General features: G+C 35.2%; 2 protein-coding genes across 3 annotated transcripts; both read left to right on the forward strand.

Moving 5' to 3' along the window:
* The first annotated feature begins 1,965 nt into the window (after positions 1 to 1,965).
* LOC127264688 (kinesin-like protein KIN-5C) lies at positions 1,966 to 8,688 on the forward strand. Its single transcript, XM_051294188.1, has 23 exons — positions 1,966 to 2,151; positions 2,234 to 2,363; positions 2,789 to 2,947; positions 3,023 to 3,369; positions 3,458 to 3,596; positions 3,760 to 3,857; positions 3,945 to 4,101; positions 4,567 to 4,636; positions 4,733 to 4,809; positions 4,998 to 5,051; positions 5,131 to 5,211; positions 5,281 to 5,392; positions 5,468 to 5,554; positions 5,645 to 5,820; positions 6,034 to 6,195; positions 6,291 to 6,398; positions 6,551 to 6,709; positions 6,794 to 6,877; positions 6,964 to 7,169; positions 7,313 to 7,414; positions 7,534 to 7,643; positions 7,728 to 7,879; positions 8,020 to 8,688. The coding sequence occupies exons 1-23, from the start codon at positions 2,093 to 2,095 to the stop codon at positions 8,230 to 8,232; spliced, it is 3,042 nt and encodes a 1,013-aa protein (XP_051150145.1). The 5' UTR covers positions 1,966 to 2,092; the 3' UTR covers positions 8,233 to 8,688.
* Positions 8,689 to 9,204: 516 nt separating this feature from the next.
* Positions 9,205 to 25,371, forward strand: LOC127265064 (beta-fructofuranosidase, insoluble isoenzyme 1-like). 2 transcript variants are annotated; one of them, XM_051294737.1, is made up of 7 exons: positions 9,205 to 9,418; positions 9,542 to 9,550; positions 9,743 to 10,608; positions 23,793 to 23,951; positions 24,067 to 24,329; positions 24,923 to 25,058; positions 25,143 to 25,371. In XM_051294737.1, exons 1-7 carry the CDS (start codon positions 9,217 to 9,219, stop codon positions 25,326 to 25,328), a joined length of 1,821 nt encoding a protein of 606 aa, XP_051150694.1. In that variant the 5' UTR covers positions 9,205 to 9,216; the 3' UTR covers positions 25,329 to 25,371. The 2 variants fall into 2 exon arrangements, with proteins under 2 accessions (XP_051150694.1, XP_051150692.1); XM_051294735.1 differs by lacking the exons at positions 9,205 to 9,418; positions 9,542 to 9,550; positions 23,793 to 23,951 and having other exon boundaries at positions 9,665 to 10,608.
* Positions 25,372 to 27,036: the final 1,665 nt, after the last annotated feature.

A 27,036-nucleotide genomic window follows, 5' to 3' on the forward strand; every position in this document is an offset into this window, starting at 1 on the left:
TCTATTTTTTTAATATATTTTAGTACCGAAATAAATTATATTTACTTCTATGTACTACCTCCGTCCGGCTCTAAGGGTTACATTTACTTTTTGCGTGTTAATATTTGAATAATAATTATTATATCAAAATATAATACAAATTAAGGGAAAAGAGCCAAAATACTTCAATTAATGTCTTGTAATACTAATTTAATGATATTTGTACAAAAAATTATACAAATATAATGATATTTTTAATATTAAATACAATAACGTAAAATATAAATATAACTCTTATAGGTGAACATAGGAGATAATATATATATATATATAAGTATGACAATTGTTGACATGATTCTACGTATCAAACATTCTATGGATGATAGTGAAATGAGAAAGAATACATGTCAAAAAATAAATTCTATGGACATGTGGTGTTATGATAAAGAATTTTGAAGGTATATAATTAACTCTCTATATACCGTTATTTAAATTATCCTATTTTCTTTACATTAATTATATTAGTTTGTAATTTTTTTTTTACAATTGTTTTTTTTATAAAAAATTTATAGGCACATGTATTTACAGTTTACACACATCATTATACTAAAATGTATGTAAACCCACCGACGAGCTTAGAAACTTTTCATAATTGGCGAATAATTACATTTAATATTTATATCAAATATATATATTTTATAATCTTCTAATTATAATTGATTTTAACTATTTTATTTAGATTTAAAGGCTTTTATTATGCAGAGATATTAGTGTCATTCTTTAGGTCAAAAATATTTTCAATACGAGACTTATTGAAAATATCAAATCTCAAACGAATTCATATATGTGACTTCAGACATAAAGATGAAGTTAGATATATAATTTTAAATATATGTTCAACTATGTGTTTAATATTATTTAAAATAATTACCATATTTTTACAGGTAAAATTTTTTCGAATAATTGTGCGTGTCCAATTAATTGATGTTAATAGTCTGTGAATTTTTTATTTTTTTTTAACTAATTCTGTATATCAAGTTTACATAAAGACGTATGATAGTAGTGAGACCATGAAATTAAATTATTCGACAGACAACTCAAATATACATTTTATGTTGAAGAAGTCATCAAGCCTATGACGACCCAAAGTATATTTTATATGTTAGTTGTATATTATAAAATATATTTTATATGTTTTATTTATATTTTTAAATAAATGGAAAGAAAATACTAAAACAATTATTTGACTGTATTTAGTAACCACACGTTTACATTTATTGTTTTTGTGCCTATAATATTTGCAAAACCAGATGATGCATCTTTAGTATTTCAGGTATGAGATTAGTTTTATATGAAGAATATGTACACATTATAAAAAAATCTCCATAATTATAACATTTTTGTTTTTCATTTCTTGACATTTCAAGATTGGGTGGTATTTTATAAAAACAATTTTTACTTAAATTTTATGATTTATATATTTCCGCTGTTGTATGTATACTATTTTATATAATTTTTTTACTAATTATTTTATTTTTACTTATATTTGTATAACATTATAAAATTATACATTATATATTTATTTCATAAATTATAATTAAAAAATATATATTTAAAATATGTAAACTTAAAATATTAAGATATATATAATTATGTTACAGTATATCGGACATACTCTTACCGTGCTTAGTACTTATTTACATCATATTATATAACTATTTCAGTTCAAATTCTTTTTTTATTATTCCAATTCCACTCCAAAATCTAAACCCAAACAAACACTCCCTAATTGTCTCAACCAAACGGGCCTTAAGAGAGGCTGCTGGTTGCCTCAAGCATAGTTTAGGTCTATAGGCCCATTTATTAGGCCCAAGACCTAATAGAGGCCCAACAGCATTTAATATGAAAGGGTATATCCGTCATTTCCTTCAAATATATGTTTGGACCGTTGGATCCGAATTCCGCAGAGGCTCCTCTCCTCAAAATTCAAATTTAACCGACGCGCCCCGATCCGCTCCTTTCCGCTCGCCAGTTTCATTCTTTCACTGTTTGTTCAGCACACGCTGACGAGATCTCGCTGTAGAAACGAGCTCCACAGGCAACCGTTCTAAATATGTTGGGTCGCAATGAGAAGGAGAAAGGAGTGAATGTTCAGGTTCTGCTGCGTTGCAGGTATGCTTCTTAGGGTTTTAATTTGAACATTTTTTATTTGGTGGAACTTTGGCTCTAGTAAGGAAATTGGTGCAATTGGCAGGCCGTTTAGTGAGGATGAATTGCGGAACAATGTGCCGCAAGTTGTATCGTGCAACGAATACCAGAGAGAGGTCTCAGTTTCGCAAAACATTGCCGGCAAGCATATTGACAGGGTTTTTACTTTTGATAAGGTAAAACGTGTCATACTCTGATATGCTTACCCACGCATTGAATATAATTCTTATGACATGAAATGAAATTTGATTTTGGTTGATACTTTATTTATTTGCATATGTTTTTGAAATTATCGTGATTATTATGTTATTAGCATGTGCGGTTGAATCCTTACCCTCTTTTACTTTTTTGGATGTATTTATAACGTTATAACACATAGTTTCTTCTTTGATGGAGCTATTGGATCGCAATTCATATGCTGTTAGAACCCTAATGAAATTAGGTGCTTAACATAATTTTTTTTCATCGTTCTCGATTTTGACTTTATGCTTCTTTTTGCCCTGGAAATGGTAGTTTGTACTTGCTGTAACATATGGCTAACAACATTTTGGTTCTGATTGTTTTTAGGAGATTTTATGATTTTTATTTTGGTTGTATTCAGGTGTTTGGACCTAATGCTCAACAAAGAGATCTTTATGATCAAGCCGTTGTTCCAATTGTAAATGAGGTTTTGGAAGGTTTTAACTGTACAATATTTGCCTATGGACAAACTGGCACTGGAAAGACTTATACCATGGAAGGTGACTGCAAGAGATCAAAGGTATGACCACATGGAAGTATACTTCACTTTATCATTCAGCCTTTTAACTATATTTTGTGTATATATATTATGAAGGGTGGTGCAAGTCGGGATCTGCCACCTGGAGCTGGAGTGATACCCAGAGCTGTAAAGCAAATTTTTGACACATTAGAGAGTCAAAATGCAGAATACAGTGTGAAAGTCACTTTCTTGGAGCTATATAATGAAGAGATTACAGATTTACTTGCCCCTGAAGATTTGTCTAGAGTTGCACTTGAAGACAAGAAAAAGCAATTGCCACTAATGGAAGATGGGAAAGGTGGTGTCCTAGTCAAAGGTCTAGAAGAAGAAATTGTGACAAGTGCAAGTGAGATTTTAACTTTGATTGAAAGGGGATCTGCTAAGCGACGAACAGCTGAAACCCTACTTAACAAGCAATCAAGGTTTTCATTATGTTCTGCTAGTTAATGGATTTTATTTTGTTTGCTCTTCTGAAATTGAACTTAATGGAAATATTGTTTTGGGCACCAGTCGATCACATTCACTGTTCTCCATAACCATACATATAAAAGAAGTAACACCAGAAGGAGAAGAGCTCATAAAATGTGGCAAGTTGAATTTGGTAGATTTGGCTGGTTCAGAGAACATCTCGCGATCCGGTGCTAGGGAGGTAAATTTCTATTTTGAGCTCAAGTAGTCACAATAGTGACCATAGAATGAATTATTTGTATATGATATTCTACTCTGAGGTAAATTTATTGTTATTCAACTTAGCCCCTTTTCTGGCTTAGCTGTTTCTACTTTCATGCTGACATTTCACCGAACAATTCAAGGGGAGGGCAAGAGAAGCTGGAGAAATAAATAAAAGTTTGCTTACACTAGGACGGGTGATCAGCGCATTAGTAGAGCATCTTGGGCATGTTCCATATAGGTTTAATCTCCAGCTGCTATTTAAAATTGACATACTTTTAAACTGAAGTTTCAAACATTGTGTGCTAACTGCTGTTTCTCTTATCAGGGATAGCAAACTCACACGTTTGCTCCGTGATTCATTGGGAGGAAGAACTAAGACATGCATTATTGCTACTGTATCACCAGCTGTTCATTGTCTGGAGGAAACACTTAGCACATTGGATTATGCCCACAGAGCTAAGAATATTAAAAATAAGCCTGAGGTATGTTGCATCTGTTGTCTTTTCTTAATGATCGACATTATGATTAACATTTTTAGGTTTGTTTGTCAGTAATGCTCATATTGAATACAGAACACATTAGTAATTTCTTACAGTCACTTCAGGCCCAGCCCAAATATGATAAGTTGCTATTGTTTAATTTGGATTATATGTATCTCTCCCTATCGCATCTATTATTGGGCGACAGGACTTTTCAGCTATAATGTATTTTTCTTGTAATTGTTAGAGATTGCAATGATGCTCAAACTGTTAATTGCTAGGTGTGTCCACTATCCAGTTCACTGTTGATTGACAATACATCTTTGTGTAGCCTGATATTAAATGTAAAAGTAATGTGTTTTGATGAGAATGGTAGCTGCCACTATTGCACTCTCAAAACAATGCTAGTCACAACCATTTCACACTCATAAAAATATCCTGTTCTGAATATTTTCATTCTATTTATAGGTAAATCAAAAGATGATGAAATCAACTTTGATCAAGGATCTCTATGGTGAAATAGAACGGCTGAAAGCAGGTAAACTTTTGTAGCTGCACTGAAGCTTCTATAACAGATATGCTATTTGAATTCGCATTGAATTTAGCTCTCTCTCTCTCTACTCTTCATTAACAGAGGTTTATGCTTCACGCGAAAAGAATGGGGTCTACATTCCTAAGGAGCTTTATTATCAGGGAGAGAATGAAAGAAAGGTGTGGTGCATTAGGGATGCTGAAATGGCCTAATTAAGCTTGTTACCTTGTTTAATATCCGTTTGGTTGTCTTAAATCATCCTTCACATTGTGGTTGTTTAAATTTATTTATTCCTTGCTATGTAACATGTGTAAATGTCTACATTTGCATGCCTCTTATTTTCTCATCATGCTTTCCTCTATTTTAGGCAATGGCTGATCAGATAGAACAAATGGGTGTGACATTAGAAAACTATCAGAAGGTTAGCTTACATGATGTGTTTTCTACAGTAAACACAAATTAGGTATTATAGCATCTTATGGGTGAACTTCTCTGAACAGAAAATTGAGGAACTGCAATCCAAATACCAGACCCAGGTTGAGCAATGTACTGACTTGAGCAACAGACTGGATGAGACACTTGTAAGTCATACTTACTGTGGCAGGTAATGCTTGATGTTGTGTGTGAGGCTTACTTTGGATTGTTTACAGGCAGATTTCAACCGGACAAGCAAGTTGTTGGCAGACAGTGAGTATGAACTCCAGAGCTGCCGGTATTCAGTCAAGGAAAGGGACTTTATTATATCTGAGCAGAAGAAAGCAGGTATTGCATGGCTGCACTAGCAAATAGAAATTTTCTTGAAGTGGTTTCTAAATAGTCTTTATTAAATATGATTAGAGAATGCACTGGCCCGTCAAGCATGTGCATTACGGGCTGATTTGGAAAAATCTCAGAAGGATAATGCCTCTCTATTTCTCAAACTCGGTATGCCTTTTTCTTGCATTTCAGCTTTTAAAAGCTTAATTGACTCAGAGTCGAACAAAGTTGAGTTCTTTTCATTGTTATTATTTTCAGCCCGGGAAGAGAAAATGAATGCTGCTAACAGGTCAACTGTTGACAGCTTTCAAGCCGATCTTACGCAACAGCTCAGTATGCTATGCAACTTGGTGACAGGATCTGTGTCCCAACAGGATGAACACCTACAATGTGTTGAGAAAATATGTAATTCTCTACTTGAAGTTCATGAAAAGGTACTGATATCTGATTGTAACATTCTTTCAACATGGTTGTTTTAATTTATATTATCTGTTATTTCAATTGTATGAATGAGTTCAGGTAGATATGATGTTTTAGAATTTGTTGTTTCCTATCATGGCATTCCTCCCTCTTTTTCATTTATTATTATTATTATTATTATTATTATTATTATTATTATTATTATTATTATTTTGTTTTGTTTGCAGGCGTCCACTGAATTGAAGAAAAAAGTATGCTCCTCTAAGGTTTTGTGTATTTCTCATTTCGAAGCTGTTCAAAATGGTATTCGTCTGCATAATGCTGGATGTAATGCTGGTTTAGATGAACTGTCGACCATGGCTGCTTCCAACTCAAAAGCAATTCAAGATGTATGAAACGCTTTTGTGTCCTTTTATAATGTTTTGTATGTTTTTATTACTTTGCATGCTATAACATCGTCCTTTTTTTCAACACTATGTTGCAGTTATTAAATTCGGAGGCTATTGAAGTGGAATCACTGTTTGCTGATCTTCGCCGAACGCTAACTGATCACCAAGTAGAAATGGCTCACTTAGCAGGAGAGCTTCGAGAGGTTGGCCTAATTCACATTGTATATTAGTTATTCCGTTTTGATCGTTTGAGAGGTTATTTCAAATTACTGGTAAACAAATCCTTGCATATTTATTTCTTATGCACGGGCAGATATACCATATATGATATGTTTGACTTGAGTTTTTCCCTCAGAGATTCAATGCTAGCATAAATCACATGATGAACACGTCAGAATCCCTTCATGAAGCTATTGAGAGGCTTTCAATAGAATCAATAAGGCTTGGCAACCATGCTGCTGAAATTGATGAAGCTCAGACAAAATGCATTTCTGAATTTCAGAAAGCCTACGAGGTTTACTAATGAATTCAGAGCTACATTACAATTGGGGTGAATATATCTGCTGTTGCTTATATATATTCATTTCAATTTGTTCAGGAACAATCCAGATCAGATGCTGAGAAACTTATATCTGAGATGACTAATCTCGTTTCTGCTTGCATGAGTCGGCAGAAGAAGATGGTTTGCTTTTCTGCTCTGTCGATTTTTTTTCCCCTAGTAGTTTGTAGCTTCACTAGATGATGGCTAATAATATTGATGGAATGCAGGTGGGTACAAGGCTGTGTGAACTTACAGAAACTGTAAATGAGAACAAGAAAACTTTTGATGGGCATGTTTCAACTATGGATGGTATTACGAAAGATTTAAAAAGGAAATGGGAGGATTGTTTTACCCAAGCTGAGAGTGACTTTAAGGATAATGCTGGCTTCACAGCTGCTAAGCATTGTCGTATGGAGTTATTGTTACAGAAATGGTAAGACAAATGCCCCTCTCCCTCCCCCCTTATTACAATGATCATTTACGAACTCTACTTTGTGGCTAAAGTCAAACTCATCCTTGGCCTCTTATTGTACTTTTCTCTGTTTGACCTTGGTCTTTGATGCTATTACCTCTTAGCGTAAACACGGCCGATACAGCTTCAAACCATTGGCAAAGAACTCAACAATCATTGATAGATATTGGTAATCAGCATGCCTCGACGATTGCTTCAAGTGTGAGGTTTGTCATTTCTCTATCACACACGTTTGTATCTGTCGTTTATTTATGCAAATTGATAATAGTTTCAAGAAATTATGGCCCCGCATGATTATATATCTATTCTGGAATACCTGTTTCAGGAAAACAACCGAGAATAACGAGCAACATGATATTGAAATTGAACTTATGAGAGTTACAGTCGAGGGAGCAGTGGAGAAGAGCTCCGAGGAAATCATTGAAAGCCTTAATGGTTGGTTCCATCAGTAACATTATTGTTTTATGCAGTACGATTCGTGAAAGTTTGCTTATTTTCCTTCCTGGCATAAAAATTTAGGCTTATCAGAACAAGAGAGACAACCCATTTCCGAAATTCAGACAACTACGAGCGCTCATTCAGAAACAATCAAAAACTTCAAGAGCAACCATTCTCAGCAGGCAGCCTGCATAGAAGAGAATGCCGATGTCACCTTCCGGCAAAAGTATAAGGTATATATATAATTCACATATCCTACTTTAACTTGTGAATCCAACATTATTACATTGTTTTAGAAAATGTGTAATGTTTCTGTCTACACCATCTAAATCACTCGATAAACACATGTTTCTGATTTGCTATTGATTGTTAGGATTACGAACCAAGTGGGTCCACGCCTGCAAAGTGTGAGGCGGATATCCCAAGCAAGAGCAGCATCGAGGCGCTTCGCGCCATGCCTGTTGAAGCCCTTCAAGAAAAATTCCAGGAAAACAATTCAGTGGATTCTTTTCCTTTTCCACCGGAGAAGGAAAGTAAACCGTCCCATACTACTCAGCAACGGTCGCCTCTTTCGCAGATCAACTAACAAGCAACTTACTTATCAGTGTAATGTTTCGACTATAAGCGCTGCTGCACACAAGCCGACTGGATGGACCCTTTCTTTCGGTGCAGAGTAATGTTGTACTAGTGTTATCCATCCATCCTTACATCCCTTGCTGCCTGCTGTGCTGAGTAATGTTGTTACCTCATTCATTCATACACATCACATCACATACATACATACTCTGTTGTAACTTCTTCTTTGTTGGTTTATTATATCAGCTGTGTGTGTTATAGTTTAACCTCTGTGAGTGGAGTGGAGTGGAGGACATTTTCACATTCGTTTTTGTTGGGACTGGGTTGACTCAACATTTTTTGGACATTTTCCAAAAGGTTTCATACTAATGGAGTTCACTTGAGACTTGAGACTTATAAGATGTGCAATTTTCTTCGCAACTTCCGATGCGAGACTTAGATTTGCATCCCAACAATTCCTATATTAATTTCATAGAAGGGAGGAATTACTTTTGTATTTTCGTTTTAACTAACTCTGATACTCTGCTGTAACCATATTTATATATTCAATTATTATTATTATTACTCAAAAAATATATGGTACTATTATTAAAGTAGAAGATTTGTTGATTGATTGTCCATGTTTGTCTGAGCATCGAGAGACACAACATTCACTTAGGAACACAACATCATGGATTACCATTAACTAAAATCAACCTTCCTTCCTATCCCTTAAAAAAAAACAAAAAAGAAAATCCATCCTTTTTGCTTGCTCATCCACCCGACCTATAAATATAAATAAACACACTCTCACTCATTTCCCCTCGTTTAATGTTTTTGCCTCCACTCTACATAAATAAATAAATAAATTGTTTTTTCTTGTTATTACAACAGTTTGTACAGAAAGAAAAAAAAAAAAAAAAAAAAAAAAACACAATAAAGAAGAAAATAAAGAAAAAAGGAAAAGAAAAAAAAGAAAGAAATCAATCTTGCTGGCAAAGCCCCATTCATCCCCATGGATTTCTCAGTATTTAGAAGTGGTATTTGGGGTTTGTCAGCATTATTGGTATGCTCCCTACAGCAATTTCTCCTCTACGCCAATGCTTCCCACACCGTTTTCGCGCATTTACAATCTGCATCTGCATCTGCCCCTGCCAATGTAACAAACCAACACCGGACCGGCTTCCATTTTCAGCCCCATAAACATTGGATCAATGGTAATTGCCAATAATATTTATATATTTATACATATAATGCAACAGTTAATGGCTGACTGACTAGTTTGACAATCATCTTTTGGTGCAATCCAATCCAATCCAATTCGCCACGTCCAACTACAGATCCCAACGGTGAGTGGCCATCATCATCATCATCATCATCATCGACGTCGTCAAATTAAAAATGGTGTGTCTTTCATTAGATTTAGACAGACAGACAGATCCATCCCTACCAACATTATGGAGTAGTAGTGTAGCTAGTATTTATATGAATGGAATGGATTGAATTGATGAGTGCAGTAGTATTACTGCATTGCATTGCAGGGCCAATGTATTACAAGGGAGTGTACCATCTCTTCTACCAGTACAACCCTAACGCCGCCGTCTGGGGCACCAACATCGTCTGGGCCCACTCCGTCTCCGCCGACCTCATCCACTGGCGTCACCTCCCCCTTCCCGCCATCTACCCCTCCAAGCCCTTCGACCTCTTCGGCACCTGGTCCGGCTCCGCCACCATCCTTCCAGGAAACCGCCCCGTCATTCTCTACACCGGAGTCGTCGATGCGACCGGCACTCAGGTTCAAAACTACGCCGTTCCGGCGAACCTCTCCGACCCCGATCTCCGGGACTGGATCAAGCCAGACGACAATCCCTTGATCGCCGGCGACGAGTCCGTCGACCGGACGGCCTTCCGTGACCCGACCACAGCGTGGCGCGTGAACGGGGGCCAGTGGAGGATCGCCGTCGGGGGCCGGTGGGGCCAGCAGGGGATTGCATTCCTGTACAAGAGCCGGGACTTCCGGCGGTGGGTGAAGGTCGGGCACCACCTCCACGAAGTCGAGGGGACAGGCAATTGGGAGTGCCCGGACTTCTTCCCGGTGGCGGAGGATAACGAGAAGGGACTAGATGTTTCGGCGGCAGGGCCACGTGTGAAGCACGTGCTGAAAATGAGCTTGGATGAGAAGAGATATGATTATTACATGATGGGGAGGTACGACAGTGCGCGAGATCGGTACGTGCCGGATTCGGACATGGCTAGGCCTGAGCTGAGGCTGAGATATGACTACGGCAACTTTTATGCGTCCAAGTCATTCTTTGATCCTGAGAAGAATCGAAGGGTGTTGTGGGGTTGGGCCAATGAGTCCGACGCTACCTCCGATGATATCTCCAAAGGTTGGGCTGGTATTCAGGTATCTACCTATCTATCTTCTAATTAATCAAAGCTGAGATAAATTTTCTTTTGAACTTTATTGGCCTAAAAAATATTGAGTTCTTCGTAACACTGATAAGTAAATTAAGGGTTAGGTTTCACGAATATAATATTAAATTGAATACACAAAATGCATTTTTTTAGATTGTATCTTATGGTTTGAAGGCTGATCCACTAGGTTGTCTTCTACTGAGTTTTGGGTGTTTCAGAGCAATGACGCTTACATCCATTAGCATTAGTTCATCCAAAGTTTCTTATCTCTTTCTTCGATTTTCATCCTCCATCCAATTTTGGGCCAATTGTTTCCTCTCCCTAAACAGTTTCAGATGAAATTAGAGGTGAGATATTCTTATCTAATAATGAGTGGCACAAATCTATTTCGGGTGTGTTTGTTTAGGGGGTTTAGATTTTTAGTTGGGATTTGAATTGTAAAACTTTTGAATTTGAATAGTTGTATGATGTGATATAAATAGGTGTTAATGTGATGTTTTGAATGTAAAATTGATTTTTAGTATAATATAAAAAATAAAAAATAGGTGTTTGATTTGATATTTTTGGGGAAAAAAAATAGAATGAATAGTGTAAATCCAATCTAATCCCCCAAACAAACACATGAAGCCGGAAACTTAAATGCTCACAATGTAACTTCCTATCCTTTGTGCTTTTTTCTTCAAGTATTTGGCTTTTATGAATGTTTTCAACTTCCCTATATCTAACTCCATTAGCATGTTAAGGAAAATGTGCTCCAAAGTCTGTTTCGTTCGTTCATCGGACAATAATTTAATTATTGCAACAAAGTCCAATTTTACTCTTTCATAGTGATACCATCTTACTTTAAAAGTTTCAAGGCATTGGCTATGGTCATCCTTGTGTTAATTATATCTCCCAAATTGACGTCTTTTAGGAAATCCTATGCTTCGAACATTGGCACCATTTAGGAAAGCGAAATCCTTCTTGTTTTGGCCATCACCTAGTAGTGGAAAACTATTTGATTTTTCTGTTATTCTAGGGAATGCATTATGATAGAATCATCCTACGATGAAGACCCTCTAAGTTGTTCTTTCCACTCTCTAATTATTTGTTGGTTGTTAATCATCACTACCATCTTGAGAAGTAGACCATATATTGGCTCTAGTTTGAACTTCGAAACCCTTTATAGTTAAGTTACATTTTTTGTATCTTCATGCATTCTCCAACATCATAGAAAATGTTAAGGGGATTATAATTCATTTTGAGTGGATGTACCTCCATAAAGGGATTGACTTCTACTTCAACTATCTTCACCTTGTTACCATTTCAAAACATCATATTGTGTTGGAAAGTAGGCAATACACACTGCCATGTATGAATCCAATCTCGTTCTAAGATAGGGAAATTGGTAGGGTTCCCTTCTATGACAAAAAGGGCCTTGCATTCCTTTTGAGGGTTTGTTATGAAGTCTAATGGTCTTTTGGATGTTTCTCATGAAGATTGTTGTTTTCATTTCTGTTGAGGTCAAATCATTTATGATCCCTTAATCTTTTACAAGTTGGTAATCATCATGGATTCCCCACCATCTACTAGTATTATGATAATGGTTTGTCTATCCAGCGCCACAATAAAAAAAAAAAAAGTGGTTTTAAGTGTAGTTTGCTCTCTTCACTGGGTCTTTTGACAATCAAATCCTCTAGATTCATTTATAATAAATTATCCACTTCATCAACTCAAAGATTAAGACTTGCTTCCTTGACCCATTGTGTCTTCTTGTAGGAAATGAGGTTAGATATATAGGTGTGAAATTCCATTGAAAAAAATCATGTAGTGTTGACTGTAAATCTTCTTGATAAGAAAAGCTCGCTTTAAATCCTGGTCATTTGTGAGATATACAAGCTAACTTTTGAATCTTTGGTACTACATTTCTTGGATTGGTCTTTCGATATTCATGTGTCACACACCTCGATCTAATATGTTTGAATATATTTAGAAGCAATATATTATATTTATGATAGTTGTCTTATTTAAGAGATTCGTAGGATTCTTGCCTTGTTTAGACGATTTGTATATCACTATAAATATGTACGTATTCTTGAAATAGAGAATTTCAGTTTCATATTCGAACATGGTATCAGAGCCTATTTTTCTCATGTCGTAGATATAGCTTACAAACCCGTGTTTCTTCGGGTACAATCAACCTGGACTGTACCCTGAGGTCTTGTGATTTTGAGATCATACCTTTGGAAATTTGTCTATGAAATTTTTCTAAGATCTGTCTGCTAGCTCGATTTTTCAAAATAGAAACCCTAGCAACCGCCGCCACCCGCTACTCGCCGGTCGACACCGTCGCCGCTGTTGGAAGCGCCTTGTCGTCACCGGCCAGCCACTGAAAATTCTCCGCCAACCGCCATGCGTGGAGCCATCATGCGCCGTCGATGCAAATCGCTGCGGAAGAGCTTTTTCGCCGGCGCTCTTCCGGCCGCGTGTGGTGGGGCTACCTCCGGCCGCCGCCTCCTGCTTTAATTCCCTACGCTGTGGTGGGGTTGGTTTTGTGATCGTAGTTGATTTTTTTTTTGCGACTGTTACCGGTTGGGTTATTCGATCTTTTTTGCGATATGTTCTATGATATGTCTAGTGTGTGCAATCTGTTCTGTGATATTTCCCATTTTTACGATGTGATTTGTCTACTGTCTTTTTGTTGCCTGCGTGCGATATGAAATCTGTCTGTGACCTGCCATCTGTCCGTTGTCTGTCTGTTGCCTGCGTGCAATATGAAATCTGTTTGTCATCTGCCATCTGTCCGCTGCTTGTCTGTTGTTTGCGTGCGATCTTCTGTTTCAGCTCCAATAGAGAGTCATGTCGTTTTCGGCTCCGGTAGAGAGTCATGTTGTTTTTGGCTTCAGTAGAGAGTCATGTTGTTTTCAGCTCTGGTGGAGAGTCATATCGTTTTTGGCTCCGATGGAGAGTCAACTGTGTTCGGCTCCGGTGGAGAGTCAACTGTTATTTTTATTTTTTATTTTTTATTTTTGCATTTATATTCAACTTCCTTATCAAACTCAAGTTGATTTATGTTATACCACTTGAGTTTGAGGGGGATGTTAAAATATTTTAAATATTCGGTTTTAAATTAGTAGATTTATATTTAGATTTGGTCTCATTCATATATTAGATTACTTAGATTTGGTCTCATTCATAGATTAGATTACTTATTTTGATGATCAATAATACAATTTTATTATTTTTTCCCCAAAATTCTAACATGGTAATAGAGCCAAATTCTCTCCGGGTACATCTATGACCAGTTATATATATATTTTTATATTTTATTGATGTATCTGATTCTATTCACGGTCATGCTGTTATTTTCATGCCGTCTCCGTCTCTACTACTCCACTGTCATAGTCTACTTTCAACTCTAACGTCGTTGAGAGTCCAGTTTTCAACTCTAACTCTATTGAGAGCGAGGGAGTCCTGTTTACGACTCTAGCTTTGTTGTGAGCGAGCGAGTCCTATTTCTGACTCTAGCTCTATTAAGAGTCAATGAGTTTTGTTTTCGACTCTAGTTCCGTTGTGAGCGAGCGAGTCTTGTTTCCAATCCCTTTCAGTCAATCTTCGCGAATTCAAATTTATACGTGGAAGATCTCGACTATATCTTTTTCAATCACTTTTGACAAACTCAAGTTTGTTCGATCATATCTTGAGTTTAAGGAGGGGTGTTAAAATATATTGAGAACAAATATAATATATTTATGACAGTTGTCTTATTTAAGATATTCATATGATTCTTGCCTTATTTAGACGATTTGTATATCACTATAAATATGTACTTATTCTTATGATTGAAATAGAGAATTTCAGTTTCATATTCTAACATAGTATAAAAGTCATTTCCTATTAATTTGCTTTTGGGCCTTTATATTTTTGCAAGTTTCTAATTGGCTTCATAGGTTGTGTTTGTCTAAAACTATATCTTTTTGCTCCCAAAGTCATGGGGCCTCCCTTACATCTTCGATAAGCTGAGCTTTCTTATCCAATCTCTTGGATAGGTGTCAGTATTGTTTTCTAATTCACATCATAGGTTGTGTTTGTCTAAAACTATATCTTTTTGCTCCCAAAGTCATGGGGCCTTCTTACATCTTCGATAAGCTGAGCTTTCTCATCCAATCTCTTGGATAGGTGTCAGTATTGTTTTCTAATTCACATCATAGGTTGTGTTTGTCTAAAACTATATCTTTTTGCTCCCAAAGTCATGGGGCCTCCCTTACATCTTCTGTAAGCTGAGCTTTCTCATACAATCTCTTGGATAGGTGTGAGTATTGTTTTTGCTATTTTTTGGATAATGTAGCTATCTTGAGGTGTCCATGCACCTTGTTAGCTATCCAATTTCTATCCGTTGGGGCTTTGATGGGCCATTAAGTATATTGAGGAGTCATAACTGTTTGCTAGACTGAGGTCACACTCCATACCTCTTAATTCTTTTTACAACTAACTTATGCCATTATGTTTTTAGGAGACAAACAATTTTATATTTGTAATACTCTCGAAGTTGGGCTGGTGCTAGGCTAAATCTGTGGATGAGCAGGTTTCAGGCCATCCGAGGTTGAATATAGGTTAAGTGGATTGAATAGACTACTCATATTAACAATGTACACATTCCTTTTCGGGAGCCCAACTAAAAGAACTTCAGAGGTAAACGTGCTTACCTTAGAATAATTTGAGGATGAGTGACCCTTGGGAAGTCTTCTAGGGTGTGCGTGAGTGAAGAAAAAAACGTGCTGAAATGACTCATGTTGACCTTTGGGGTCAGTCTACAATCCCGACACATCAGGCTTTGCGTGGCTTGCGGGACGAGGTGTCACAATATTAGAGTATATCTATGTGGCTTACACATTTGACTAAACCTCTCAAACAAAGTCTTACATATAGGCATTTTTTCTTCTTATTTCTTTATGTCAATTTTTAAGGTGTTGAAACCGTACTTTAGTCTGCCGCTGCAACTTTATTTTATTTATGTTTCAATTTTTAAAATTGTGGACTACTTCAAATAACTTAGCTAGAGTTGTTCCTGACTTTTAGGAAGTAGTTGGTGATTAAGTTTTTATTGCTATCTTTTAAAGCCTCTTCTCAAGTGAATAAATGTGAAATCAAGTTTTAGTTTCTCAACCTTTCTTCTCCTTCTAATTCCTAAAATATACCAACAATCTGGTATCAGAGCGTACTTCTTAAGGGACCTGCTATCTTTTAAAGCCTAATCAAGCTAAAAATGTGAAATCAAGTTTCAGTTTCTCAAATTTTTTTCTCTTTCTAATTTCTAAAATATACCAACAATCTGGTATCAGAGCGTACTTCTTAAGGGACCTTTGATCGATTCGAAGTCACTATGGATTCAAAAGTTACCTTCACTGCACTGACATCACCTTTGTTCAAAGAGGAAGGATACCAAATCTGGGCTGCACGTATACAGGCTCATTTGGAGGCAAATGATTTATGGGAAGCAATAGAAAAGGACTACGAAGTTCCTTAACTACCTAAAAGTCCAACTATGGTGCAAATCAGGAATCACACCCAGAAGAAAACAAGAAAGTCAAAGGCAAAGGCAACACTCTTTTCTGCTGTCTCACAAGAAATTTTTGTCAAAATCATGACATTGAAATCAGCCTATGAAGTCTGGGAATTTCTGAAGAAGGAGTACAAAGGAGATGAAATGATCAAAGGAATGAATATTATGAACCTTCTGAGAGAGTTTGAGCTTCAAAGGATGAAGGAATCTGAAACTGTGAAAGAGTACTATGACCAACTGCTTGGAATTGCAAACAAAGTAAGACTTCTTGGCTCTCAACTTTCAGATTCCCGAATATTTCAAAAAATTCTAGTAACTGTTCCTGAAAGGTTTGAAACCACTATATCTTCACTTGAAAATACTAAAGATATGTCAAGCATGAGCTTGATAGAATTGACACAAACACTCTAATCACAAGAGCAAAGAAGGTTGATGAGGTCTGAAGAATCAGTTGAAGAGTCATTAGTTGCAAAAAATCAGAGCACTCAAACTAAGAAAGGAAACTCAAATTTTGATTCTCGCAATACACTAAAAGGTACAAAGCCTAATTTTCCTCCTTGCAAACATTGTGGAAAGAAGGGACATCCACCCTTCAAGTGCTGGAAACGGCCAGACCAGCTGCCTGAACCCCCTTGCAATCATTGTGGAAAAAAGGTGCATCCACCTTTCAAGTGCTGGAAACGACCAGATCAAAAGTGTGAGAAGTGCAACAAAAATGGTCATCATTAGAAAATCTGAAAAAGTGACATTCAACACATGAATGCCGCTTAAACATCTGATCAAGAACAAGAGCAGCTCTTTGTTGCCTCTTGTTTCTAAACATGTCATTCGAGTGACAAGTGGCTCATCGATAGTGGTTGTACCAACCACATGACCTTTGATCGAGATCTTTTTAAGAAATTGGATACTACTGTAGTTTCGGTTGTGAAGGTTAGCAATGAAGAACATATTGCATCTGAAGGAGAAGGGACTGTGGCGATTGAAACCACCTCAGGTACAAGGTTTATACATGATGTATTGTATGTACCAAAGCTCAACCAAAATCTGTTGAGTGTTGCCCAGTTGATTCATAATGGTTTCAAGGTGATATTCGAAGATAATTTTTTGTCTAATAAGGGATGCAAAAGGTAATGATGTCTTCAAAGTAAAAATGGACGGAAAAAGCTTTGCACTTGATCCTTTGGAGGATGAGAAAAATGCCTTTTTTGCTAAAAAAAAATCAAATGCAGAAGTTTGGCACAAAAGGCTTGGACATTTCAACCACAAAGCAGTGCTGAATTTGAAGGCAAAGGATTTGGCTCAAGGTCTTCCTAATCTTGAATCTGAAAGTTCAGATTGCAAAATTTGTCAATTGGGAAAACAATAATGACTTCCTTTCAAGAAAGCTACTTGGAGAGCTACTGAGAAGTTACAGTTGATACACACAGATTTAGCCGGACCTCACAAAACTCTATCATTACATGAAAGTAGGTATTTCTTGATCTTCATTGATGATTATTTAGATTTTTCTGAATCTATTTCCTCAAATACAAGTCTGAAGTTGCTGGTGTGTTTCAAAAATTCAAACAATGGATTGAAACATAAAGTGGTTGCAAAATTCAGAGCTTGAGATCCGATAATGGCAAGGAGTATACTTCCAATCAATGTAATATTTTCTGTGAAGAGGCTGGAATTGAACACTAGATCATTGCTCCATACACACCACAAAAAAATAAAGTTAATGAGAGGAAAAATTGTACCATAATGAAGATGGCTAGATGTTTGATGTTTGAGAAAAATTTTCCGAAGGAATATTGGGCAGAAGCAACCCATGCTGCCGTATTTCTCCTTAACAGGTTGTCTGTCAAAGCTTTAGCTGATAAAATTTCACATGAAGTTTGGTATGGATTCAAACCTTTCTTAAAAAATCTCAAAGTATTTGGATGTCCCTTTTTTGTTTATGTTCCACAAAACAGAAGGGATAAGCTGGATAAAAGAGCAGAAGCAGAAGTTTTCATCGGTTATAACACAATCTCAAAGGCTTATATAGTTTTCCAACCACATAGTAAGAAAATTCTAATAAGTGAAGATGTGCATTTCATGGAAGATGATTCATGGGATTGGAATGCAAAGCAACAAATTACCTTGGTTTCTGATCCAGCCCAACATTGGAACTCAAAGAAGATGAGTTAATTGATGACCCCCTTGTTAGAGGTATGAGATCATTATCTAATATTTATGAAAGATGCAATATAGTTGTTTTTGAACCTCCAGATTTTTGGGAAGCAAAAAAATGATCCAAAATAGACCTCTGCAATGGAAGATGAAATCAGGATGATTAATAAAAACTTGAATGGATATTAGTGAAAAGGCCAGCTAATAGAAAAGTAATTGGAGTCAAATGGGTGTACCGTACAAAGTTGAATCCTGATGGCTCAATAAACAAGTATAAAGCTAGGCTTGCTGTGAAAGGGTACGCTCAGATTTCTAGTGTTGATTTTTTTGACACTTTTGCTCATGTTGTGAGGTTGGACACTATTAGATTATTGCTTGCAATAGCTGCATAGAAGGGCTGGAAAGTTTATCAACTTGATGTTAAATCAGCCTTCTTAAATGGTCTCTTGGAGGAGGAGATTTTTGTTGAACAACCCGAAGGGTTTATTGTGAAAGGGCAAGACGATGATGTGTACTTGCTAAAGAAGGCTTTGTATAGCCTAAACAGGCTCCAAGAGCTTGGTACAACATAACTGACGAGCACTTTATGCAATTGAGGTTTAAGAAAAGTGTCAATGAAGTTACACTCTACATAAAAGGTGATGAAATCAATTTCATTATTGTTTCATTATATGTAGATGATCTATTGGTAACATGTAGCAATGAAGAACTTGTAAGGAAGTTCAAGAAAGATATGAATAAAGTCTTTGAGATGACAGATTTGGGGGAAATGACTTACTTCCTAGGAATGGAAATAAAGCAAAACAATGGAGTGTTCATTTATCAAGAAAAATATGCAAGGGAGATTCTAAAGAAATTTAGAATGGATGAATGCAAAAGTGTACGCACTCCAATGCCTCAAAAGGAAAACCTGAAGAAAAAAGATGGAGCTGAAAAGGTTGATGAAACACTATATAGAAGTTTAGTGGGTTGCTTGATATATTTGACTGCTACATGGCCTGATATTTTGTACACTGCAAGCTTTTTATCTAGATTTTTAAACTGTGGAACTGACACTCATCTTACGGTTTCTAAGCGTGTCCTTAGATATGTAAAAGGAATACCTAGTTATGGAATCAAGTTTTTTGAAAATCAAGAGTGTGTTCTACAGGGCTATTCTGATAGTGATTGGGGAGGTTTGCTGAATGATATGAAAAGTACTTCAGGCTACTGTTTTGAGCTTGGTTCAGGAGTATTCTCATGGTGCTCCAAAAAATATAATATGGTGGCTCAATCTACCATATAATCAGAATTTATAGCCGCTAATGCAGCTGTAAATCAAGAACTTTGGCTAAAAAAGGTGTTGGAAGATCTAAATTTGAAACAAGACAAAAGCATCAACTTTTTTGTGGATAATTAGGCTGCAATTGCAATTTCTCATAATCCTATATCTTTCATGGAAAAACCAAGCATTTCCAGATCAAATTGTTCTTTCTTAGGGAAGTTCAGAAAGAAGGCTTGGTTGAATTAAAGTATTGCAAAACTGATCTACAGTTAGCTGTCATACTAACTAAGTCTTTATTGAGAAGCAAATTTGAGTTTCTTAGAGAGAGACTTGGAGTTTACAGCATTCAAAGCAAGGATGAGTGTTGAAATCGTGCTTTAGTCTGATGCTACAACTTTATTTTCTTTATTTTATTTATTTTTTAGTTTTTAAAATTGTGGACTACTTCAAATAACTTAGTTAGGGTTGTTCTTAGCTTTTAGGAAGTAGTTAGCGATTCAGTTTTTATTGTTATCTTTTAAAGCCTCACCTCAAGCGAATAAACGTAAAATCATGTTTCAGTTTCTCAACTTTTTTCTCCTTCTAATTCCTAAAATATACCAACAGTAGGCTTTTGGGGCTTTCTGAAATATATTTCAATGATATTTATAGGTGCTAAAAAATTTTTGGTGTCATTGATCTTCATGCCAGATTTCTCAATGAGCTTCAATCATCTATCCTTGATTGCCCTCTGAGTAGCATTATAGAAGGAAATATAATTTTTCACTTGACACCATGAATGATCGTGCCACTAACAATAGGATCTACCATTGAGTTCCTCATTGGTCGGGAACTTTTTTCTTTTCTTCAACCTAAGTTGGTTATCCTTGAGAAGATATTCACAAATCTTCTCGTTGGAGCTTGGTATTCAATTTTTTCTATTTGGATGGTTTTAGGTTTGGGTAAGTGAATGTTTTACCTTAGGTGATAGTGGGGCCAAATGTGTTACTTTCCTCCCATATCTGAATCTGATTTTATCTCCTGAATTGGAAAAAAAATTAATGCCTACATGTTATCTATTCTCGTTAGCTATTTGAGCTTCCTAAATTATCTACTTTGCCTTGATTTCCTTGAAAGTCAATTGTCAAAAGTTGGTATACTTTTGGAAAGAAAGCTTCTTTATAACTAGGGATGTATATTATTGATTTCTGTATTTGAAACCTAGTTCTTGGGAAATTTTATCTTGCATGTATCTGTTTTCTTTCTAAAGCACTTTAATAATTGATCTACGGGCTCATCCCCTCTTTAGCATAGACTGGTAAGATCGGAGATGGTGATCTTGGGCAAAGGATTGTATAATCATTTATGGAAAGCTTATTCCATATTTTCTTAAGTTTGAAGATAATTATGCTAGAAGAAATTGTACTAGCTGAAGGCTGGCCATGAAAAGATAATGAAAATAAAAGCTTATACCAATTGTTATTTTCGAAATATTCCCCGTATTGAGCTATAAACCAACTAAAATGTTCAATCATAGCTATGAATCTTGCATAGAGAAATGTATGACTTTGAAAACCTTGAATTCGTGAGAAGTGAATGTTCAAGGGTTATGTAGTATGAGAACGACTTTGTTGGGATCCTAAAAAGATCGCCAAATACATGCTTGGCTTCTTTTGCATAGTATTTGGTTACTACAATCATGGCAAATGGTTACCATACTACATTCTTATCGGTTTTGAACGAGCAATTCTTGTTGGTTGACTTGTGGAATCGGAATATGTTAACTGGTGATAGTCTTCCTTAGGGCCTCTATCCTACTTTGAGCGAGATATTCATGTATAGAAGTGCTATGCCGATAAATTATGATGAACTTATTATTTTCAACTAAGGTGCCTAGGTTGACACATTTTCTCTAGAGAATGCAAGGATGTGTGTTTTCCCGAGGCTCCACTAGGTGGCTAAAATAGTTTATTGGTCGATAGTCGGTCCCCGTTAAGCGATTGAGTGGTGGCTTTTGATGGAGAGAAGTATGACATTAATTTTTTGACAATATTTTTGTGGTGAAGACTATGAAACTAATATTTGATTTGAACCTTCGATTATGATGGCCTACTCTACCAAAGTATAAAGTAGCTGAGGGAAGGTAGATGACGTAGACGAATATGGTTGTATAATGGTTGGAATAATGGTTGTTGCATCTTTGGCATCAAAGGTCCATGATTTGGTTGACAACTTACTTGTGGCCAAAATCCATTTGGAAGCCAGGTATGCAGGTAGTGAAATAGTCGTCTGTGACGTGGTTTGGGTGAATGATGAGTTTTGATACCAATATATATGTTATCTGTAGGCCTACTTGTTCATGCCCCCAATTCAGCTAAGAGTTGGATAAAGTGGTGGGGTTGTGACCATCCATTTGTTGGGGAAGTATAACTGAGAACATTTTTTATCTCTTTTTTTTTTTAGAGAATCGTCACTTGTACATATAGTTATGGTATAAAGATCAGAGTGACCAAACTTTTACCTTTGGGTAGCTGGTAGAAAATGTGAGATCCTGCTAATTGGGATTGTCACTTCAAGATTTTTTATTTTTTGCTTTATTAACCAAATGATCTTGTTCTTTAATGTAAGCTTGATGATGTCTACTAAATACTAAGAGATCTCTAAGGCTAGACTTTAAGGAAAATTTTGAATTTCCTCCCGAATTCGAAGACACTTATTGACATGCTTATGGTGTTTTTTTCCTCCCTTTTACTAGTGGATAATAATTTATATGACCGTTAAGGTATGGATAGTTTTTCGGCTCCTCGATTTTGTTCTTTTGCTAGCTATTGTTGACATTTTTGGTGGCCTGAGGCTATCTAACGATTGATTTCATAATAGCAAGAACATATTGAGACATTAGGGGTTCTACAAGCATGCTAATATGTTGACATAAAAAGTTTTCTTTGGATTACCTGTATGGATTTGAGTTTGGTAGGAATATAGGGAAAAGAGATTCTGCAACTAACTCAAGAAATTATGTCCTACTGAGCATACAAATTTTTTAAATAAAAATATTTCTTTTGATGACCTGTATAGATTTGGACCAATCGGAAGACTGAAAATGTTTTCCCGTTTAACTTAAGTAAGCCTTTGAACTAAGTCTCATGAATATTGAATTTATTACACTAAATGAATAATAATGATGAGAATAAAACAATTGAAAGGTTGGATTTAATTGTTGGAATTCAATAAATGAAAGTTTTTATTATTTATAGAGCTTGCAAGTTCACCCATTTACACATTTTATTCCTAAGTTTTCAGCCTTATAGGCCACCTATCCACATTATGTATGACCTTTCTAAAACATTTCTATTTAGCTGCGTCACATTTTCTCGGCTCCTCCCCTTTTGACCAAGGCCTTTTGGTATTAACTAAATTCTTTCCAGATTAGATTGTTTTTGAATTGTTTCTTTAGTATTTGTAACTTGATCTATTAAATCATCTTCCACATATTGGGCTTTGTACTAAGTCTTCTATTTAGATATTTGGTATATTTATATCTTTCTCTCTCAATCTTTTTTTGAGCCATCATTAACAATATTATTTATTTTTCGTCCGAAATCAATTTATCCATTTTTAATAATTATAGTCTTAATAAATATAAAAAAAAAACTTTTGTATTTTAATTATAGTTAAAACGAGTTAGCATAGTGGATTAGCCTATAACCACCTATAGACCGCAAATAAACAAATTGATTGTAGGCTAACCCGCGAGAGGACATGATAAAATTTAGTCAGTCCAACTCTATCCAAAAAATAATTAATAAGTAGTATCCTAGAGTTTATAAATAAACATTTCAAAATAAATAACTAATGTAAAACAATACAAAGTTCTAAATCTCAGTAGTAGGTATATTTAAATATAATAATAATAGAAAATATTTAAATAAATCAGAATTATTTTTACGAATTTGTTAATAAATTGTAGAAATAGAAACTTATAAAATAATAAAATATGAAAGAAAAACTAAACAAACCATGCAATGTCGGAAGAAAAAAATAGTGACATCAATGCAAAAATTAGAAGAGAAGAAGGATATAGATAATATTGATTAATTGGTTTAACATAATATAAAATATTTTAGTAAGTTATTTATTAATTTAATTTAATTTAAAATATTTTAAAAAATTCTTACTTAAACATTCTCATCTTCTTTGTTTTTATTTTTGTTTTTTTTAAATAACGTTGGAGGCGATCCCACGGACAATAGTTATGGATCCAAATGGTAAGCAACTGTTGTTGTGGCCTGTGGAGGAAGTGGAAACCCTAAGAGGGAAAGAGGTCACAGTCAAAAATCATAAGCTTAACAAAGGAGACCAACTTGAAATCAAAGGGATAACATCTGCACAGGTCATACATACATACACACATATGTATATATATCTTAATTATAATTTAATTATAATTTAATTTAATATGATTTGATTTGTTCTATAAGATGATGAAGAAGAAGATGATGATGCAGGCTGACATGGAAGTTATATTCTCGTTCGACAGCTTGGAGAAGGCAGAGGTGTTTGATCCGATCTGGATTCGATATGATGCGCAGAAACTTTGTGGCGAAAAGGATTCGACAGTGGAGGGCGGGTTAGGACCGTTCGGGCTCATAACATTGGCTTCAAAAAACCTCAAGGAATATACGCCCATATTTTTGAGAGTTTTTAGGGATCCACAAAACAATGATAGTACTAACAAGTATAGAGTGCTTATGTGCTCTGATGCATCCAGGTAAGGTACTTTTTTTTTTCTCTTATCGTTTGCATGTCAGCAGAGCTATTAAACGAATCGAGTAGCTCACGGACCAAGCTCTACTCAAACCGTTAATATCTCGACTCGACTAATTATAGAGATAAATTATTATTTCTATAAATGAGCTGAAGTCGAGTTCAAAAATTATTATTTCTATAAATGACCCAAGGTCGAGCTCAACTTGCGGCTACGTAGTTCAATTAAGTTTGTTAGTGATTATATATTTATATTAATGAATATATTAATATAATATATAACTTTAATATAAAAAATTATAATTATCAATTGAATTTAAATATGTTATTAAAATAAATTATAAATAACATTAGATATATTTAATTTATACATTATATGTAGAAGATTCAAGCCAACCTCAAATTTAAGTTCGGTTTTGAGCCTCATGAGCCTAGCTCAAATTCTTAACAAGTCGAGTCCAGTCGAGCCTATATCGATAAAAATTCGAGTTAAGCTCGAACAACAGATACTCGAACTCGCTTGACTCATTCAACAGTTATATATCAATCATATAATGTTGAATGTTGTAACGAATGAAGAAATGAATGAATGAACAGAAGCAGCCTAAAGGATGGGAAAGACCGGTCGAATCTAAAAGATGGTAAGGATGCGTATAGGCCTTCATTTGGAGGATTTGTTAACATAGAGTTCAACAAGGATACGGTCGAAAACCACATTTCCTTAAGGACTTTGGTATGTATAAATGTAGAGAGACAAAAACTATTCGATCTTATCTGACCCCAATAATGTCCAATGTAATTGTATTTATTTTCGCAGATAGACAATTCTGTGGTGGAGAGCTTTGCGGAAAGAGGAAAGACGTGCATTACATCTAGGGTTTATCCGACTCTAGCGCAACATGAAAACGCAAAATTGCTTCTATTCAACAATGGCAGCGAGCCCATTGATATCAAGAGTTTCAAAGCTTGGCCAATGAGCAATGCTCGACTGGGAGATCGATGAATTAACTAACTAACAAAGATATTATATTCAATTCTTTCGTGATATGTCGTCTAATTTTGTACAAATTTTGTTTATGGTTGTGTAAAAATTTATTTGAATCAAATCTTTCATCAAACTACCCGGTTTTTGACACAAATTTAGGCATGCTGTAGGAATTGATAAAACACGTGGATTCAAAAAATACACTATATATATTAAGTTGTGCATAGATTCAACTTTGTTCATGATCTAAGGCAAAGATGCAAATTAGAAACAATGGAATTTGAAAAAATACATACATGGTTTCATATAAGATTCAAAATTAAGCGTGCTTGCAAAGAGAAGAGAAGAGGCTACTAGCTTCTCGGCAGAGTAAACAATGACGGAGCTAGCATTATTCCATCGAGGGGCTTAAGGATTTTGTTGAGAAATAAAAAGTCATATATTTTTATCATTTTGAGCTAAATTAATTGTAAAAATATGTACATATTGACTTATTCAATCAATATTAAAATATTGACTTGGTAAGAATTGATCAAATCCGACTAGTTAGATAGTCCATATATTTAACAACATAATCGATGTAACAACAAACACGACAGCTCAGGGGCTCGAAACCCCCCTATGTGGTAGTAGAAATCCTAAGACTTCAATTTTATCCTTATAAAAAAAATACAAAATTAATATTAAAATATTATTTTTTTTAATCTCTATGCCAAAAACGTTGCAGTCATGTGCTAACTATGCCAAAAAAATGCGGTGGTCATGTGCTAACAAATATCATATGACATTACTACCGTCAGAACATCATATATATATATTATTATAATACAAATACCTTATATAAACTAATATCACATGATATAGTCTCACATAATACATGCAATAATTGATTTTAATACATAATATACTCCTAGACAACATACATTACAAATATAAACAACAACACATCATTATTTCATACAACACACAACATATGCTGTTTAAAACAAAAATATGCGTTCTTTTTATATATGTTTATTTAGGGTGTGTTCGTTTGGGATTTATCTTCTAAGGATTATTGTGCCACTGCACAAAATCATAAACGTGTTCATGTTTTGATTTTAGAAGGTGGTCGTATGTATTTTATGTAATTATGTCGTCGGACATGTTGATGATGTTCTAACATTGCTTTATGTGAATGTTTAGTTTGATGTTAATGATATTTTTTATTTTTTGTTTCCAAATGACATGCGTCGGAATATATTTCCGGATTGTTACCCAAAACAACTCACAACTCAAACATTTAAACAAAATTTAAACTTACACAATACATTCTATTTTTACTTTATTTAATTTTTTATGTAGGGTGTGTTGACGTGGAATTTCAACAATAAAAAGTAAAATTCAAAAATATATTCCGAACTTGAAGTAAAGATTATGAGAGATCACAAATCCCTAAAATACAGTACGCAGAGAACTAGAAAATGCACTAAGAACTGAGAAAGTTAAAATGAGTGATCCCCAATAAGATTTTTCGTGAGATGATTGAAGATTATTTTTTCTATCCTCCAACAGTCTTTAAATAAAGTCCCACTTAAACCGTCCGAAACCGTCTTTGAGTCGGTTACCCTGTTCACACGCACGTCGGTTACCCTGTTCACACGCATGTCGGTTGCCTTCAGGAAATCTTATATTGACATGTAGCAGACCAAAAATACAATCGACCAATCAGTAGTTTCAATCAGTT

This window comes from Andrographis paniculata, unplaced genomic scaffold (genome assembly GCF_009805555.1).
Source record: "Andrographis paniculata isolate CXL003 unplaced genomic scaffold, ASM980555v1 Contig71END, whole genome shotgun sequence".
Classification (NCBI taxonomy): Eukaryota; Viridiplantae; Streptophyta; class Magnoliopsida; order Lamiales; family Acanthaceae; genus Andrographis; species Andrographis paniculata.

Coding starts and splice junctions, on each gene's coding strand:
- LOC127264688 (XM_051294188.1), top strand. CDS start 2,093: ATGTTGGGTCGCAATGAGAAGGAGAAAGGAGTGAATGTTCAGGTTCTG. Junction 6,196..6,290: donor ACTCAAAAGCAATTCAAGAT/GTATGAAACGCT, acceptor ACTATGTTGCAG/TTATTAAATTCGGAGGCTAT. Junction 7,415..7,533: donor ACGATTGCTTCAAGTGTGAG/GTTTGTCATTTC, acceptor TACCTGTTTCAG/GAAAACAACCGAGAATAACG.
- LOC127265064 (XM_051294737.1), top strand. CDS start 9,217: ATGGATTTCTCAGTATTTAGAAGTGGTATTTGGGGTTTGTCAGCATTA. Junction 10,609..23,792: donor AAGGTTGGGCTGGTATTCAG/GTATCTACCTAT, acceptor ATAACGTTGGAG/GCGATCCCACGGACAATAGT. Junction 25,059..25,142: donor ACATTTCCTTAAGGACTTTG/GTATGTATAAAT, acceptor TTATTTTCGCAG/ATAGACAATTCTGTGGTGGA.